The sequence below is a fragment of the Epinephelus fuscoguttatus genome, linkage group LG2 (assembly GCF_011397635.1).
Source record: "Epinephelus fuscoguttatus linkage group LG2, E.fuscoguttatus.final_Chr_v1".
Lineage (NCBI taxonomy): Eukaryota > Metazoa > Chordata > Actinopteri > Perciformes > Serranidae > Epinephelus > Epinephelus fuscoguttatus.
Window position 1 is genome coordinate 16,806,297 of NC_064753.1, and position 13,808 is coordinate 16,820,104.

Genomic DNA, 13,808 nt, shown 5'->3' on the forward strand with positions numbered 1-13,808 from the left:
AATAAGAACATGAAATTGTCTCAAAAGATTTGCTTTATTCTTCCTCACTGGTAGTGTATTAATGTACAGTTAAGTGAAAACATGAACCACTTGTTCTCGATTACAAACTTGTTCGATTAAACATGAGAAAATGAACAGTGTTTGACATTCACTGGCAGTCCTGGCTGTACACCACGCCCACCTGCCTGCGAATCTCATCCTCCACCTCAGCCAGCAGAAGCGAGTCGGCATGGGAGATAACGGTGCTCTCCTTCAGCCCTACATGGGAAAATCACACTGTGTGAGAACATGTGAGCAGTTCAGTCTGCAGGAAGCAGCATAACAAATGGTTCCAGATTCCAGTGTTTCTGATGCCACCTTGTGGCGAAAGTGTGTAACAACATTCAAAAACTACTGATGGATTCATTACAGAGTATGCTTATTCTTAACTATATTTTGTTAATATATTAATTCATTCTTTTAGTAATATAGATAAACTAAAAATGCTAAAAGTAAAGGTACCCTTGAGCAAACACTGTCGAACTTCCTCTGCTTCATAACGCATCCCTGTACTGTTGAGGAAGTTGAGAGGCAAATAGGGTTCTGGCACTGGGTACTCGGTCTCCTTCCCATTCACCACCAATGATGTGGGGCACCACATATGGTCAGGGACCTAAAAATTAAAACAAAAATACTGTCACAACAATAACATACACTTATATATTCATTATGGCGTTTGCAGTGGTACTACATCATCTTTCTGTTAACAACTTACATTGACTCTAACTTCCTTATTTCCCTCCTACATTGCTCCACACTTAATTCTATAGCCAGTATGCAAATGCACATGGTGTAAACTGGTTTTACATATGAGACTATTTGAATTTTATTTGATTATGTGGCCCCACTGCGATGACCTACCCTGATGGTGCCTTTCGTGCCCACAATAAGGGCGTCATTGGGCAGCTTTACACTCGAAGAACAAGTAAACGTGGCCACCCTGTTGTTGGAGAACTTCAGAGTGACGGCTACAGTCTTATCCACTCCTGCAATAACATGCATGTACGATTCACATTTGATGAAGAGATGGTAAGACGAAATACATTTAATGACGTTTTTTTTAAGTACAACTTAAATGACTCACATCTGCAAACAAAATGTTGAGTCAGTTAATTCCACTTTTGTTTTCAGCTCTCATGTATTGTGTTAATTTTATACCTGACATTTTTTTGTCATAAGAATGCAGGACAACACTTGGTATCTGGTATCTAAGTTTTTACAAGCTCCAACTTAGTAACTCCCACCTGTTATCATATGAGAAGCTGTAAATAAATATACATTTGACTGAGGTCAATGGGTACTAATCCTGCCAACTGTCAAACTGAGTAACCTGAGTATGATTTGTTTTACGTGTAGAGAAGGCTGAGGTGAGGAGAATGACTTGGCCATTACAACAGATCTCTGAAAGTACTTTGGACTCATACCACACATATCATCTGAACAAAGGTTGTTATAAATGAATGAGCTATTTTACACTTCCCCACATGTTGACGAAGTGGCAGCGCTTCAGAAATCATATCTCTGAGATCTTACTGGTCTCTTTCTCATTACCTGTCTCATGGCAGACCCCCATAGCCTGGATGCACTCTGGCTTCTCTCCATTATACACCATGCATATGAACTGCAGGCAGTAGATCCCAATATCTAGCATTGCTCCTCCGCCCAGCTCCTTCTGCGATGATCTCGGCACATGCAATACCGGCACGCCAAACTCTGATCTCACCACCTGCACCTCTCCCACCTCTCCCTGGGCCAGCAGCCGTCTGATCTCCACCGAGGCCGGGAAGAATCGGGTCCAGACAGCCTAGCGCAAAGAAAAAAAAATCATAGTTCTATAGTTACATTTTAGGCGCTTGGTGATGTGTTATGTAGTGATTTAAACTGCGTGTGGTTTCTCACAGAAACAAGAAATATACTAAACGAGGTATCCGCAGATTTGAAAAAAAGAGACTTCTCACATGAGCAAAAAGTAGCTCTGGACTGTGTACCTGCTTCTGACTCTGTGAACATCACCATCGATCAGTATGCTGTTGAGAGACTTTTTTCAGGCATCTGCCCCAGGAAGGCCTCTGGACCAGATGGCATCTCTGGGGACTTACTGAAATCTTGCAGCAAAGAGCTGGCAGAAGCTTCGTGCCCCATCTACCAGAAGTCTCAAGATACTCACTGTGTTCTCTCTATCTGGAAAAGTTCTATCATTATTCCTGTACCCAAAAAAGCAAGCTGTAAAGAGAATAATGACTACCGTCCTGTTGCACTCACTTCATTGGTAATGAAGTGTTTTGAGAAAATTATGATTAATTTTTTGAAAACAGAGGTCAGTTGTTTTTTTAGATCCCTTTCAGTTTGCCTATAAGAGTAATAGAAGTACAGATGATGCCATTCTAGCCATGACTCACTCTGTTAACAGGCACTTAGAAGAATCTTCCTCATACGCACGCCTTTTATTTGTTGATTTTAGTTCAGCATTTAATTCACTGCAGCCACATCTTTTAATTAAGAGGCTGAATGATTTTAGAGTTCACCCTCTTATTATTAAATGGTTTTATTCTTTTTATTAACCAACCGCAGACAGCGGGTCAGTGTGAATGGAAGTCTGTCTGAATCAAAGACTCTGAACACAGGAGTGACACAGCGGTGTGTTAGCTCTCCATTACTGTTTACTTGATATACAGACGAGTGTAGAAGTTTTTATCCAAACAATCAGATCATTAAATTCTCAGACGACACTGCAATTTTATCTTTACTGAAAAAGGGCTGCGACCTATCCAACTACTTTTCGGAAATTCAAAGGTTTGTGAACTGGTGTGACAACAACCATATTGTTTTGAATGCTAAGAAGACAGATGGTGTTCGACCCTCAGGAAGTGGGTGACCACAGGCCTGTGATGATACACAACCAAGTAATCACTCAGGTCCACTCCTATAAATATCTCGGAGTCTTCATTGATAACTCACTTACCTGTTGCACACATGTTGATAACCTGTGTCGCAGATTACAACAATGTTTGCATTTTTTACGTCATCTTAGAGTTCATGGTGTTGACACCAAATTTATTTTAATATTTTATCAGGCAGTTGTAGAGAGCCTGATCAGATATGGCATCACAGTCTGGTTTAGCAACCTTTCTGTGCAGTTAAAGAATAAACTGTTCCGTTTAATTCATACTGCATGGAAAATTATTCGTGTTAAAGAGCACTCATCCCTGCAGAGCATTTACGAACAGGCTATGCTGTGTCAGGCCATTAAGATTTAAAGCGACGCATCTCATGTTCTGTATACAGAGTATGAGCTGCTTCCCTGTGGTAGGCAGTTCAGAGTCCCTCGCTGCAGGTTAAATAGATTTAAAAATTCATTCATCCCTGCATCTATCAAGCTTTTTAAACAAGAGCAGATAATGACCAGTTAAAGCTGGTGCTGATGAGAATTTGCGTCTTTGCACTGTGATTCCAAGTGAGCTGCTGCTGTGCATTTCTTTTTATCTATAGGAGCTGCTACCTAACAGTATTTATTTCTTATGTGTTTTATTATCTTCTGTATTGCTCCATGTGTATACTGTTGCTGTTTTTATTTATTTCGTGATGTTTTTCATTACTCATGTTGTTTTGTTTATTTATTTTAATGGCTGCAGTATGGGTGGTTAGCCCAAGACAAACAACCCACCTGGTGTGACAATAAAGTTTACCTTGACCTTAACCTTGACCTTGATCACGTAACAGTGTTGCAAAAAAATTAAGTGGATCAACTTCTCAATCCAACATCCTGAGCTCAGAATGATTTTGCAGGTGAAAATTGAAGAAGGAGAAATTTAAGCTATGAGAAGGATTTATTATTTCCTTTTTGCTCTGCACTGTCCGTACCTCCATGAGGAAGACATCATTCCTCTTGGCAGAGGCCAGGATCTCCTTCACCTCCTTGGTGTTCATGGCCAGCGGCTTCTCACACAGCACATTCTTCTTGGCGTTGGCAAAGAGCAGACAAGTGCTCAGATGGTAGGGGTGGATAACTCCAATATAGACAACATCTGCACACATATAAATGCACAGTCAAACTTCTGCAAGGGTGTAAAAATATCAACAGGGAATGAAAACAGTTGTGGGGCGAACTGAACTGGAAATTAGCATTTAGTAAAGTTTCAACTCACACTGAACTGTCCTAAAGCATCAAAAACAAATGCAAAGAGCCATTAGCCAATGAAATTTGACCCAGGTCTGACAGAAACCAACCTATTTCTGGATCCCTGGCCAGCTCCTCGTAGCTGCCGTATGCTCGGGAGATGCTGTGCTTTTTGGCAAACTCCTGTGCATCCGCAAATTTGCGAGCCGCCACGGCAACAACCTGAGAATACAGTTTCAGAATAGTATTTAATGCAACACAGTGTCCCTGTCCCATCTTAATGAAAGGCCCCAAATTCTTTAATCCTGGCAGAATGACGACTGGATATTTGTCTTCCTAATATGGACTCAGCAGTGTCATACTCACTTTTAAGCACAATTCAGTAACTAAATGTATCTAATGTTTGGTGCAAGGGCGTAGGTTTCGTTTCAACCCTGGGGGGGGGGGGGGAGGTACATACATGAAACGGAAGGTGTGGGGTCCTTCCCCCATGAATTGTAAGCATCAAACACTTAATTTCCTGCATTGTGGTGAATTTGTTTTGCATCTATTTGTGCCTTTTCTGCATCAATTTATGGTGGAAGTGTCTTTAATTTCGTCAAAACCTGCTACTTTCACAATTTTACTGAAGAGGGAATGTTCTAAATATGGAGGGGAACATGTGGCCTTTATCCCCCCCTGAAATCTACACCTATGGAAATCTGCATTTCTCAGTGTCTGGTGGACGGATATCAAACATAACTGCAAAATAATTTCTTTGGCACTTTCCTACAGTCTCCTAGTCAGTTTGGAGAGTCACTAATTATCTTGCCTCCAGAGCTGCACTTTGTTTATAACTTTAGGTAAAGGTGTGTTATCTGAGGCTGTTTTATCTCAATATAATTATTGCTGAAGGGGAAAAAAAATCTACCGTAATTCTTCGAGTAAAGTGCGCAAAAAAAAATGTAGATGCCCATTTGGTGCGTCTTTTACGGTAAAAGGAAAGCGTGCCGAAGTGACGGAAATGCTGCGAACTGTAGCTTGCATTGTTTATAAACTCACAGATTTCCAGTGTCGGTGGCATTTAGGTGCAAAGCTGCAATATGCAAATGTACAACATCTCATTAGGACCTGAGTTTTGACAGTGTGAACTTCAGATCGCCAGAAACAGCAGATCCAGACAGTCTGCACGGAGCGAGCAGCCTCACCGAGCCCTCAGGAGACGTCTTGCATCTGAAGCCAGACATGTGTTCGTGTCTACGCATCTACTCATACTGATACCTGATGGTCCTCTGGAGGAAGACTTTTCAGAGCCACAGTGAAGTCATGACTGATCTTCCCAGCGCTACAGATCCCCCACCTGGTTGCCATATTGGACAGGAAGCGGAGAGAGGTTATACCAACAGTGGCAGCTCTCCTCCTCAAGGTGGAGACACAGTCTTATTTTTAACCGTGTGACGTTGCAGAAAAACAAAATGATGATTTGTGCTAAAACGTGACCTCCAGATAGTGATCATGAGACAAATAACAGCAGGATAAACAAGCTGCTTTTTAATTTTGTCTTGTACGATTTTATCTCTCCTTTCTTCCTCTCAGAGGGACTCGGTTATTTATTGTTATTATTTTTATTTTTAATCTGCTTTTTAAATCTATTATTTGTTATTTGTCCCTTTATTTTGCTGTGAAAAGCTCTGTACCATAATGAAACAGCCTTCTTAGTTCTGGTAAGAGCTGACATGTACAGGGACATTATCTTAGGCCTGCTCTTCATCATTATAGTGCTTGAGGCTAAATGGTCCATTTATTTAACCTCTTTGTAAAAGGTTAAAGAAACAGCACAAAATGTATGGATAAAAAAGTGTGTAACTGTTTATAATTTCCTCACAAATTCCATGTTTTCTTGAATAAATACCTGCAAAATGTCAGCATTGTTGAGTAACCAAAAAAAAAAAACAATGTGCAAAAATACTATTACTGCTTGAATACGTGCCATTTTGAATTCATGCACCACGAGCCCAAAAGGTTGCAGAACAAGTATTAAATGAGCCATGCTCTTTGCTGACTCATAAAGGCCTTCCTCTGTCCTAACCTTGAAAAGCAGGCAGTGCGACCTATTTTCGTATGGAGAACATGAGTCTATTTGTACACGGCTGCGGGGAACAGACATGACAGAACACTTTGATTCAAATGTGCCACTCCAAGTCTCTTCTCCTCTCCAAGTGGATGATATTTGAAATGAAACAAGGCTTTCACAATCACTCATTTATTGGATTCATCAATCACACAGCCCACAGTGACAGCTGGGTTTGTCTTTAAAGGCCTGGGACTTGATTACAGGACATGGGTGCTCTTTTTGTTTGCATTGTGATTTATCTGGTTTGGGACAGTGTCGGTGTTTGCCATGTACTGTAACATTAGCACCTACAGGGTGTTTACAAGGTGACTGTAGGGTAGGATGACAATGTCTGGGGAAAAAAAACAACAGTAATAATGTACCCAAGATTTTCACGTTCCAATAACTTGATGATTGTATCTTTAATTCAGTGGCAGCTCATTATATTACATGAGTCACAGTTGTCTCGGTGACACTGCATCTGCTTAGGATTTGTCACACAGCGCCGTGAGTGATCTGCTTATACCGAAGATCCAAAGCCCTGCCCCAAGCAGCTCCCTCCGTTCCATCTGAGTAGGTTTAGGTCAGGTGAAACAGCCCGCCTTTGGAGTGTAGTCATTGGCTGTCCTGGCAGAAGGAAACTCCCACCTGTTTCCTGATTTCATCCATGATCTCTGTCAGTAAGACAGAGTCTGCCAGAGGCATCCGTGGGCTCTCCTTAAGTCCTGCAGATGAAGAGGAGTTAAACAGGGAAAACTGACTGACTGAGAGACATGTCTGTTTATAACCATGGTTAATTTATGCACATATTCACAATGAAGCATAAATTATGACAAAGCAGGGATGTAAAGATTATGTAAATTCACATAGGAGGCAAAACCGATAGGAGTGCAACACCATTTGAGCTAGAGGACATTTCAAGGACTGATAACAGCATTGATTCTGAATCAATCTGATAAGAGTATTCATCGAAACTCTCACAGGAAGCTGTGACTGTTTCACAGAACTGCAGCGTCTTTCTGTCAAACTCAGATGGTGGTTTGGGCTATTCAAACAATTTCACCACTTTGAGGACAAATACTCAACTTTCCTTTCATTGTGACCTACCTTTAAGCAGGCACTGCCTCACTTCCTCTGCCTCATAGCGAAGCCCGGTGCTGTTGGTGAAATTCAGAGGGAGGCAGGGTTCAGGCAGAGGGTACTCCGTCTCCTTGTCATTCACTACAAGTGTGGTAGGGCAGTGCATGGGGCCGAGAACCTACAGGGGAAAGAGGAAATGCATTTTTTGTGTTAATCCAATCACTCAGCTCATAACTCATGAAATGCAATGGGTATGGATCCTTGCCTGAATACTCCAGTTTAATTAAATGTGAAAGTAATTAGCAGTCGGCTCAGTTTTTGCATGTCTCAATCATTTCTTAATTAAGTCAAATGTTCCTGTACAAGACTAGCATGGCTTACTTTAATGGAGCCCTCAGTGCCGCTGATGACAGCATCGTTCGGAAGTCGAGCGGAGATTGAAAAGGTGCAGAAGGCCATCCTGTTCCTGGAGAACTTCATCACCACGACCACTGACTCATCCACTCCTGTCAAACATTTAAACAAGTAAATCATTGAAAAATCGTTGAGCAGTAAATGGATGAGCAAATGCTCACAGTGCTGCTGCTGCAAGTTCCATTCACATCATTTCACTTCAGGTCATTTCAATACACCGCTCATCAGCACACTTCAATTAGGTGGAATCAGTTCAGGTACACTGGCATGACCTTCTTTTACAGAAACAGAAGGTCACAGATATATACTATTAAATAAATTGACAGATCTGTTACATAAAGATAAGTGAAAGATAAGGACATGCTCATCATATAGTGTGATGGTCTTACATTGAAGGATATCTTGCTGTGAGGCATGCAGTTACATATTCCTCTGTCAGTTTTACTGTATTACTGTATTCTCCAGGGAGGATTTGGATTAGTCTGACATTTTAAAGATAAGTATGGGATTTTCTGTGTGGAGAATTCTTCCCTGAGGTGTTTACATTTTGGACAGCTTTAAAAAAAAAAAGTGATTTTGACTCCAAATTTTTTGTGCCTCACATTAGGGATTGTTATTTTCTTCTGGAGGTTTGGTTTCAGTAGCCAGTCAGTGATCACTGATTCATACAGTGCGGTTAATGATACTAATCTACATCCCACCTCCACTGCGTGACCTGTGTGCTCAATCATACCTGAGTCAAGCAGCGCCCCTGTGGCCTGTATGGACTCAGGCCTCTCTCCGTTGAACACCATCAGCACAAACTGCAGGCAGTACACGCCGATATCCAGCAGCGCGCCACCGCCCAGCTCTTTCTCCACTGAGCGGGGGATGTGGAGCTGAGGGGAGCCGAAGTAGGCCTTTACCAGCTTCAGCTCCCCTACTGCCTCCTCCGCCAGCAGCCTGCGCACCTCGGCGTACACGGGGAAACAGCGGGACCAGATGGCCTGAGAGGGACAGAGCAGACAGCCTAGCATCACTGCAACAGTAAACAGCTTATACTGAAGTTTCACCTGAGCTGCTGTTTATTACCACAGCTCTCCACTTGCTCCAACCATTGTGAGGCTGCAGCAGATGTGCTGGTCAAACATGACATGACAAGATGTTGTCCTGCACCATGGATCATAAATATTGCCAGGACGTTCAGGGTTTTGCTTCCTGTGCTTAAAATGTCTGCACTCATGGCACTATAATGCAGCTAATGACCTAAAATGGGACATGAATTGCAAATTTTAACATATTGCCATATTGCCATATCCCTGATGGAGAACGTGTCCCACCCACCGCAGGACGCTCAGCAGAATTGGGCAGCTCCTTCAGTGACATGCTGCGTCATCCACAGTGTGTGAAGGAGACATACCACAGGCCCTTCCTCCCTGCTGCTGTCAGAGTTTACAATCAACACTGCTCCCAGTAGTCTGGACATAACAAAACTAGCAATTCATTCACTCATGTGCAATATCTAGGCAAGATTATACTGTGTGCTATCAATATTTCCCAGGTGCAATAATGTGAATTCAGCAGCTTAGTCTGTCTGCTCATTACATTTTGCCCTGTTTTTACTGTTTTACTTATTTATCATATCTTTATTATATCTTACTTTATCGAATTTGCTGCAGAACACTGCAAATTTACCCACTGTAAAATGGTGTTATATGTAGATTATAATGTCCAGCAGCCATCTGCAATAGTGTTTATGACAGATAACACTCTCATATCTCCAAATATATGGCCACAACCAGCAGCTTGTTAGCTTACTTTAGTGCAAAGAACAGCTAGCCTTGTTCTATCTGAAGTTCTCAAAATCCACCAGTTCAGTTGATTCAATAGCTGTTGTTGTTGTTGTTTGGCCGACTCTCTGTAAAAATCAAAGTATAAAAACAACAATTTGTAGTTTAACAGGGGATTTGGAGCCAAACACTTTTTTGGCTGCTCCCTGTTTTCCAGTTTTTATGCTAAGCTTTGCCAACTGGCTGTAGCTTCATATTGCCATTTCTTACAGGCATAGACAGTATCATATCTGTATTCTCATCTCATTCACAGCAAGGGATTAAATAACCAAAGGTTATTTTCCACAGTGGTAAACAATCTGATTAAAAGCAACATAAATAACACATCAGTCAACAACAAAGTCATCAGGAAGGCCGGCTCTGTGCTGGGGGTGGAGCTTGATTCCTAGGTGGTGGTGTCAGAGATGAGGATGCTGCGCAAGCTGCAGAGCATCATGGCCAGTGACTCTCACCCTCTCCACCACATACTGGTCATGCACAGGAGCAGCTGCAGCAGCAGACATACACCACCAAGATGTACCACAGGAAGTCCTTTCCTCCTGTGGCCATCAGACTCTACATCTCAGAGACACGGCAACCTGAGGTGGCTTCAGCGTCCATTTGCAGCTCTGATCTGCTACGGCTGACCTTGATCTCTCTCTCGCTCCTCCTCTTCTTTACCATCTCTTTTCTCTCACCCTCCCCACCTCTCTCGCTGTCTTTTCTCTCCTCCTCCTCCTCCTCCCCCTCCCCCTCCTATCTCTCTCTCTCTCTCCCCTTCCCGCTCTGGATTATAATCTTTCATGGAATAAGTATATTACATTGCATTGTTGTTATTACAGCTCAGCTCCTCACAACTGATAAAACTTGATCTTATTTTATCTTGTATTTTTCTACATTTGTTACATTTGCATTTCATTGTGTTGTGCTGGCATCAAACTGTGATATTGCCTTTCAGTTTTAATCCTTAAACACACTTTTATTTTTGTGTTGTGCTGGCATCAAACTTGCACCAGCATTGACCCTAACTGCCAGCAAGAGGCCCCTTGGCAAAGATCTACATGAATGACTGTCCCCTAAACCTTACCTCCATCAGGAAGACATTGTTCTTCTTGGCAGCAACGACGAGGTCTTTCACCTGTCTGGAGTTCATAGCGAAAGGTTTCTCACACAACACATTCTTCCCGGCCTTGAGGAACAGCAGACCAACTCGCCAGTGCTCTGTGTGCAGCACTCCCAGGTAGACAACGTCTGTGAGGACACAGATGTTCCAGAGCTTCAAACAGTACCACCAATGCACCATTATCTGTGCCTGTGCAGCCAGACTGCTTATATCTCTTAACTCACCAATATCTGGGTCGCTGGCCAGCTCCTCATAGCTGCCGTAAGCCTTCGGAATACCGTGCTTTTTGGCAAACTCCTTGGCACGCTCCAAGCTCCTCGATGCAACAACTGTTATCTGTGCAAAAAGGAGAAAAACACACACATTTATCACAGTGTTGCTTTGTCAACAGCTCTGTTCGGTGCAAGGGAGACTCCCTGTGTAACAATGAAGATGTAGTGGGCTTGTTTGGATAGAGTACCTGGTGATCTCCAGGAGGGAGCGTCTTCATGGCCACGCTGAAGTCATGGCTGATCTTCCCCGCACCGCAGAGCCCCCATCGGGTCGCCATGTTGAATTGGATGGTTAGTGACAAATGAGCAGGATGGTGCTTTAGTAAAGATCTGAGCTGCTGGCGAGTTGTGACCTTGGGAAAGGTTGCACGTTCGGGGGAAGAAACGTATAAAGTGTCATGCCGTAGAGCCAGCGGCACTTCAGCAAGAAGGCTCCCTGAATTTATATGCTGGGGAGGCAGGATGTGTCACCTTCCTTCTGCTCCCACCCTGAGGTAGTGGGTGCAACACACACACATAAAAACACACACACACACACACACTGCTGTATTGTTGTGTTGTTGCTGATACAGGCCTTTCAATCCGGGCTGAAGTGGTTTGTACCAGTTGTCTCTAACAATCTGTAACAGGACTATCAGAGGGGCTCTCATCATTAACACGCTGAAAGGGGAAAAGTGCACAGTTTAATGTGTACAAGGAGGGCTCACCCTGCCCACAGATCAGCACTCCACCACAATAGTATAGGTCAAGTATTGGAACCAGGAGCTCACTTTGTTTCCCACTGAGAGAGGCACTGATTAGCCTGCAATGGTCTGACAGCCACACAGAGGCCAATGATTAAACCCGAGTCTTGTGAGGGTTGCTGGGATAAATAGATGAGCTGGGTTCACAGAATGCTCCTGGTGCCCACAGCAGGACAATTTAACTGGCCAGTAAGCTGAGCCAGGATGACTATGGAAAAGCATCAGCTCAGTTGCCCTTGAGCTAAATATCATCCGTTTAGACAGACAGGCGGTTGTGTAAACTTCCTGCCACATGCTGCCAGTAGAGGACACTGTGTTGTCAGCAGAGTTTACTTTCTCTCTCAAGCTCTGAGGATTTGGCATGGTTCATTGTGAGGAATTATATAAAGGTTTGCAAAATTAGGTGAACTAAGGAGCTGGCAGACGCACTTTGGAAAGTATCTGCCAGAGGTCATATAACAATTGTAGAGTTTGTTGTAATGAAAAAACAAGGATTTTCATGTAAGCACACTCTGTCAATGATTCACCAAATTTAAACATGTGTACATGTCCATCTAATATTGCAATCACTTTGACCTACATTCTAGTTAAATATCTTTTCCAGTAATTTCAGTCTTGAGTATGTGATGTGTTTCCTCATTTCCTGTAGGCGCTATATGGTGACTGGATTAACATGAGAACATGGTGTCAGTGTCAGCAACGTCGTCATTCTAAAAAAAAAAAAAAAAAAAAAAAGGAATTTTATCAATGACTCTTCTCGCTGGCTGCTTTCCTTTTGTATTTCACTTCCAAATGAATTCTGGGAGCTGTGTGCCGTTGTCATAACAACAAGGTGCCAGCTGGGCAATTTGTATGCAAATGGAATTGGGCTTGGCCTGATATCCCTGCCTATACCACAGGACCTGGTTGCCATGGGAATGCCCAACTCCTCCTTGAGTAATTTGTACTTTTTTTTTTTTGTACTTTCTCAGGGAAAAGGACACAGCGGCATTTCTCTGGCAGGCAGGGCTACATGGTGATGTCACCACAGGTGTTAAGAAAAGGGGAGTGTGAGGGAGGGTGTGTAACCTGACAGGGGCAAGTGCAACTAGATTTCGAATTGGTGTGAAGCAATGAATTGGTTCTGTGCTGCCTGACTCAACTGCCAGCAGACGGGCACGAAGCAGAGAGGCTCAGGTGGTCAGAGAAGGGTGTTCTGGGCAGGGTCGCCCGGCAGCCGTGCACTGGGACCCCACCGCTCTCACCCTCAGCTGAGCCTTGGATGCCTGCTTCTCAGCGGAGACTAAAAACTCAAAATTTACTGCTGAGAGCCGCCCTCTCCTGCACAAGCTCAAGGTCACGAGGAGAACAAGCCTGTAAACTGATCTGTCTTTCAGTTTTAATGAAGAGTGGCTGAAGAGTGGATACCACAGGGTTGAGTTTGGGTCCCTGGGGGTTTTTTTTGTTGTTTTTGTAGCCTGGCCCAGGGATGGAGGCGGATGGTAAAGACGGTTCCAGAAAGCAAAACGCTGATGAGCCGAGTCATTCAGAAACCTGGCATGCGGAAGGAAGCCAGCGCCTCATTAATTCAGCACGGCCGGGACGATTGCTTTCCACTCCTATCACTTCTCACTGTCTTTATTTGATTATGAATTCATGCATCATCTCTTGTCTGCGTCCCTATTCCACCATGACGTGGAAGAATGGCATCAGATGGGTCACGTGAGCGGTCACGACAGTTTCCTTAGAGGGGGTGGATCATTTTGCCTGGGAAGGTGGTTGATCACAGCGGACAGTTTTGTTTCACACACTGTCATGTCATTTCATCTGTTTATCTTGCTGTCACAAAGACCCTGCCCTCCTCTCCCTCATGTCACTGACAAAGGCAATGCATCGGTGCTGCAAAAAAGCCTCTTGACTAACTCTTAACTAAATTTTGTTAATAATCTTGCCAGTACTTGTAAAAACTATTTTTCAGAAGGGCGTATAACAGGGGTACAATCCAAAAACCTGTCAACTAGAAAGATTTCTATAAAGCTAGACTGTTATTTGATGTTGTTTAACTAGCGTTTAACTAACTTAATTACTGATGATAGTACAAGCTACATTGTGCCTCTGAAACCCCAGTTACCATGTAACAG

At 43.2% G+C, this 13,808-nt stretch overlaps 2 protein-coding genes across 2 annotated transcripts; both read right to left on the minus strand.

Moving 5' to 3' along the window:
* Nucleotides 1-15: 15 nt before the first annotated feature.
* dhdh.2 (dihydrodiol dehydrogenase, tandem duplicate 2) lies at nucleotides 16-5,573 on the minus strand. Its single transcript, XM_049593491.1, has 7 exons — nucleotides 5,417-5,573; nucleotides 4,267-4,378; nucleotides 3,901-4,064; nucleotides 1,591-1,843; nucleotides 901-1,025; nucleotides 502-652; nucleotides 16-258 (listed from the first exon to the last, which is right to left on the minus strand). The coding sequence occupies exons 1-7, from the start codon at nucleotides 5,504-5,506 to the stop codon at nucleotides 149-151; spliced, it is 1,005 nt and encodes a 334-aa protein (XP_049449448.1). The 5' UTR covers nucleotides 5,507-5,573; the 3' UTR covers nucleotides 16-148.
* Nucleotides 5,574-6,364: 791 nt separating this feature from the next.
* dhdh.1 (dihydrodiol dehydrogenase, tandem duplicate 1) lies at nucleotides 6,365-11,353 on the minus strand. The gene is made up of 7 exons (XM_049593504.1): nucleotides 11,134-11,353; nucleotides 10,898-11,009; nucleotides 10,638-10,801; nucleotides 8,476-8,728; nucleotides 7,710-7,834; nucleotides 7,356-7,506; nucleotides 6,365-6,973 (listed from the first exon to the last, which is right to left on the minus strand). Exons 1-7 carry the CDS (start codon nucleotides 11,221-11,223, stop codon nucleotides 6,864-6,866), a joined length of 1,005 nt encoding a protein of 334 aa, XP_049449461.1. The 5' UTR covers nucleotides 11,224-11,353; the 3' UTR covers nucleotides 6,365-6,863.
* Nucleotides 11,354-13,808: the final 2,455 nt, after the last annotated feature.

Bases quoted from the DNA above. Each gene is read 5' to 3' on its own strand.
- dhdh.2 (XM_049593491.1), bottom strand. From the start codon at position 5,506: ATGGCAACCAGGTGGGGGATCTGTAGCGCTGGGAAGATCAGTCATGAC. The intron at 4,379-5,416 runs GTATCAGTATGA...CTGTATTCTCAG, and splicing joins TTCCTCCAGAGGACCATCAG to GTTGTTGCCGTGGCGGCTCG. The intron at 653-900 runs GTAGGTCATCGC...TTTAATTTTTAG, and splicing joins GCACGAAAGGCACCATCAGG to GTCCCTGACCATATGTGGTG.
- dhdh.1 (XM_049593504.1), bottom strand. From the start codon at position 11,223: ATGGCGACCCGATGGGGGCTCTGCGGTGCGGGGAAGATCAGCCATGAC. The intron at 7,507-7,709 runs GTAAGCCATGCT...TTTCCCCTGTAG, and splicing joins GCACTGAGGGCTCCATTAAA to GTTCTCGGCCCCATGCACTG. The intron at 6,974-7,355 runs GTAGGTCACAAT...CTTCATCTGCAG, and splicing joins GAGGCAGTGCCTGCTTAAAG to GACTTAAGGAGAGCCCACGG.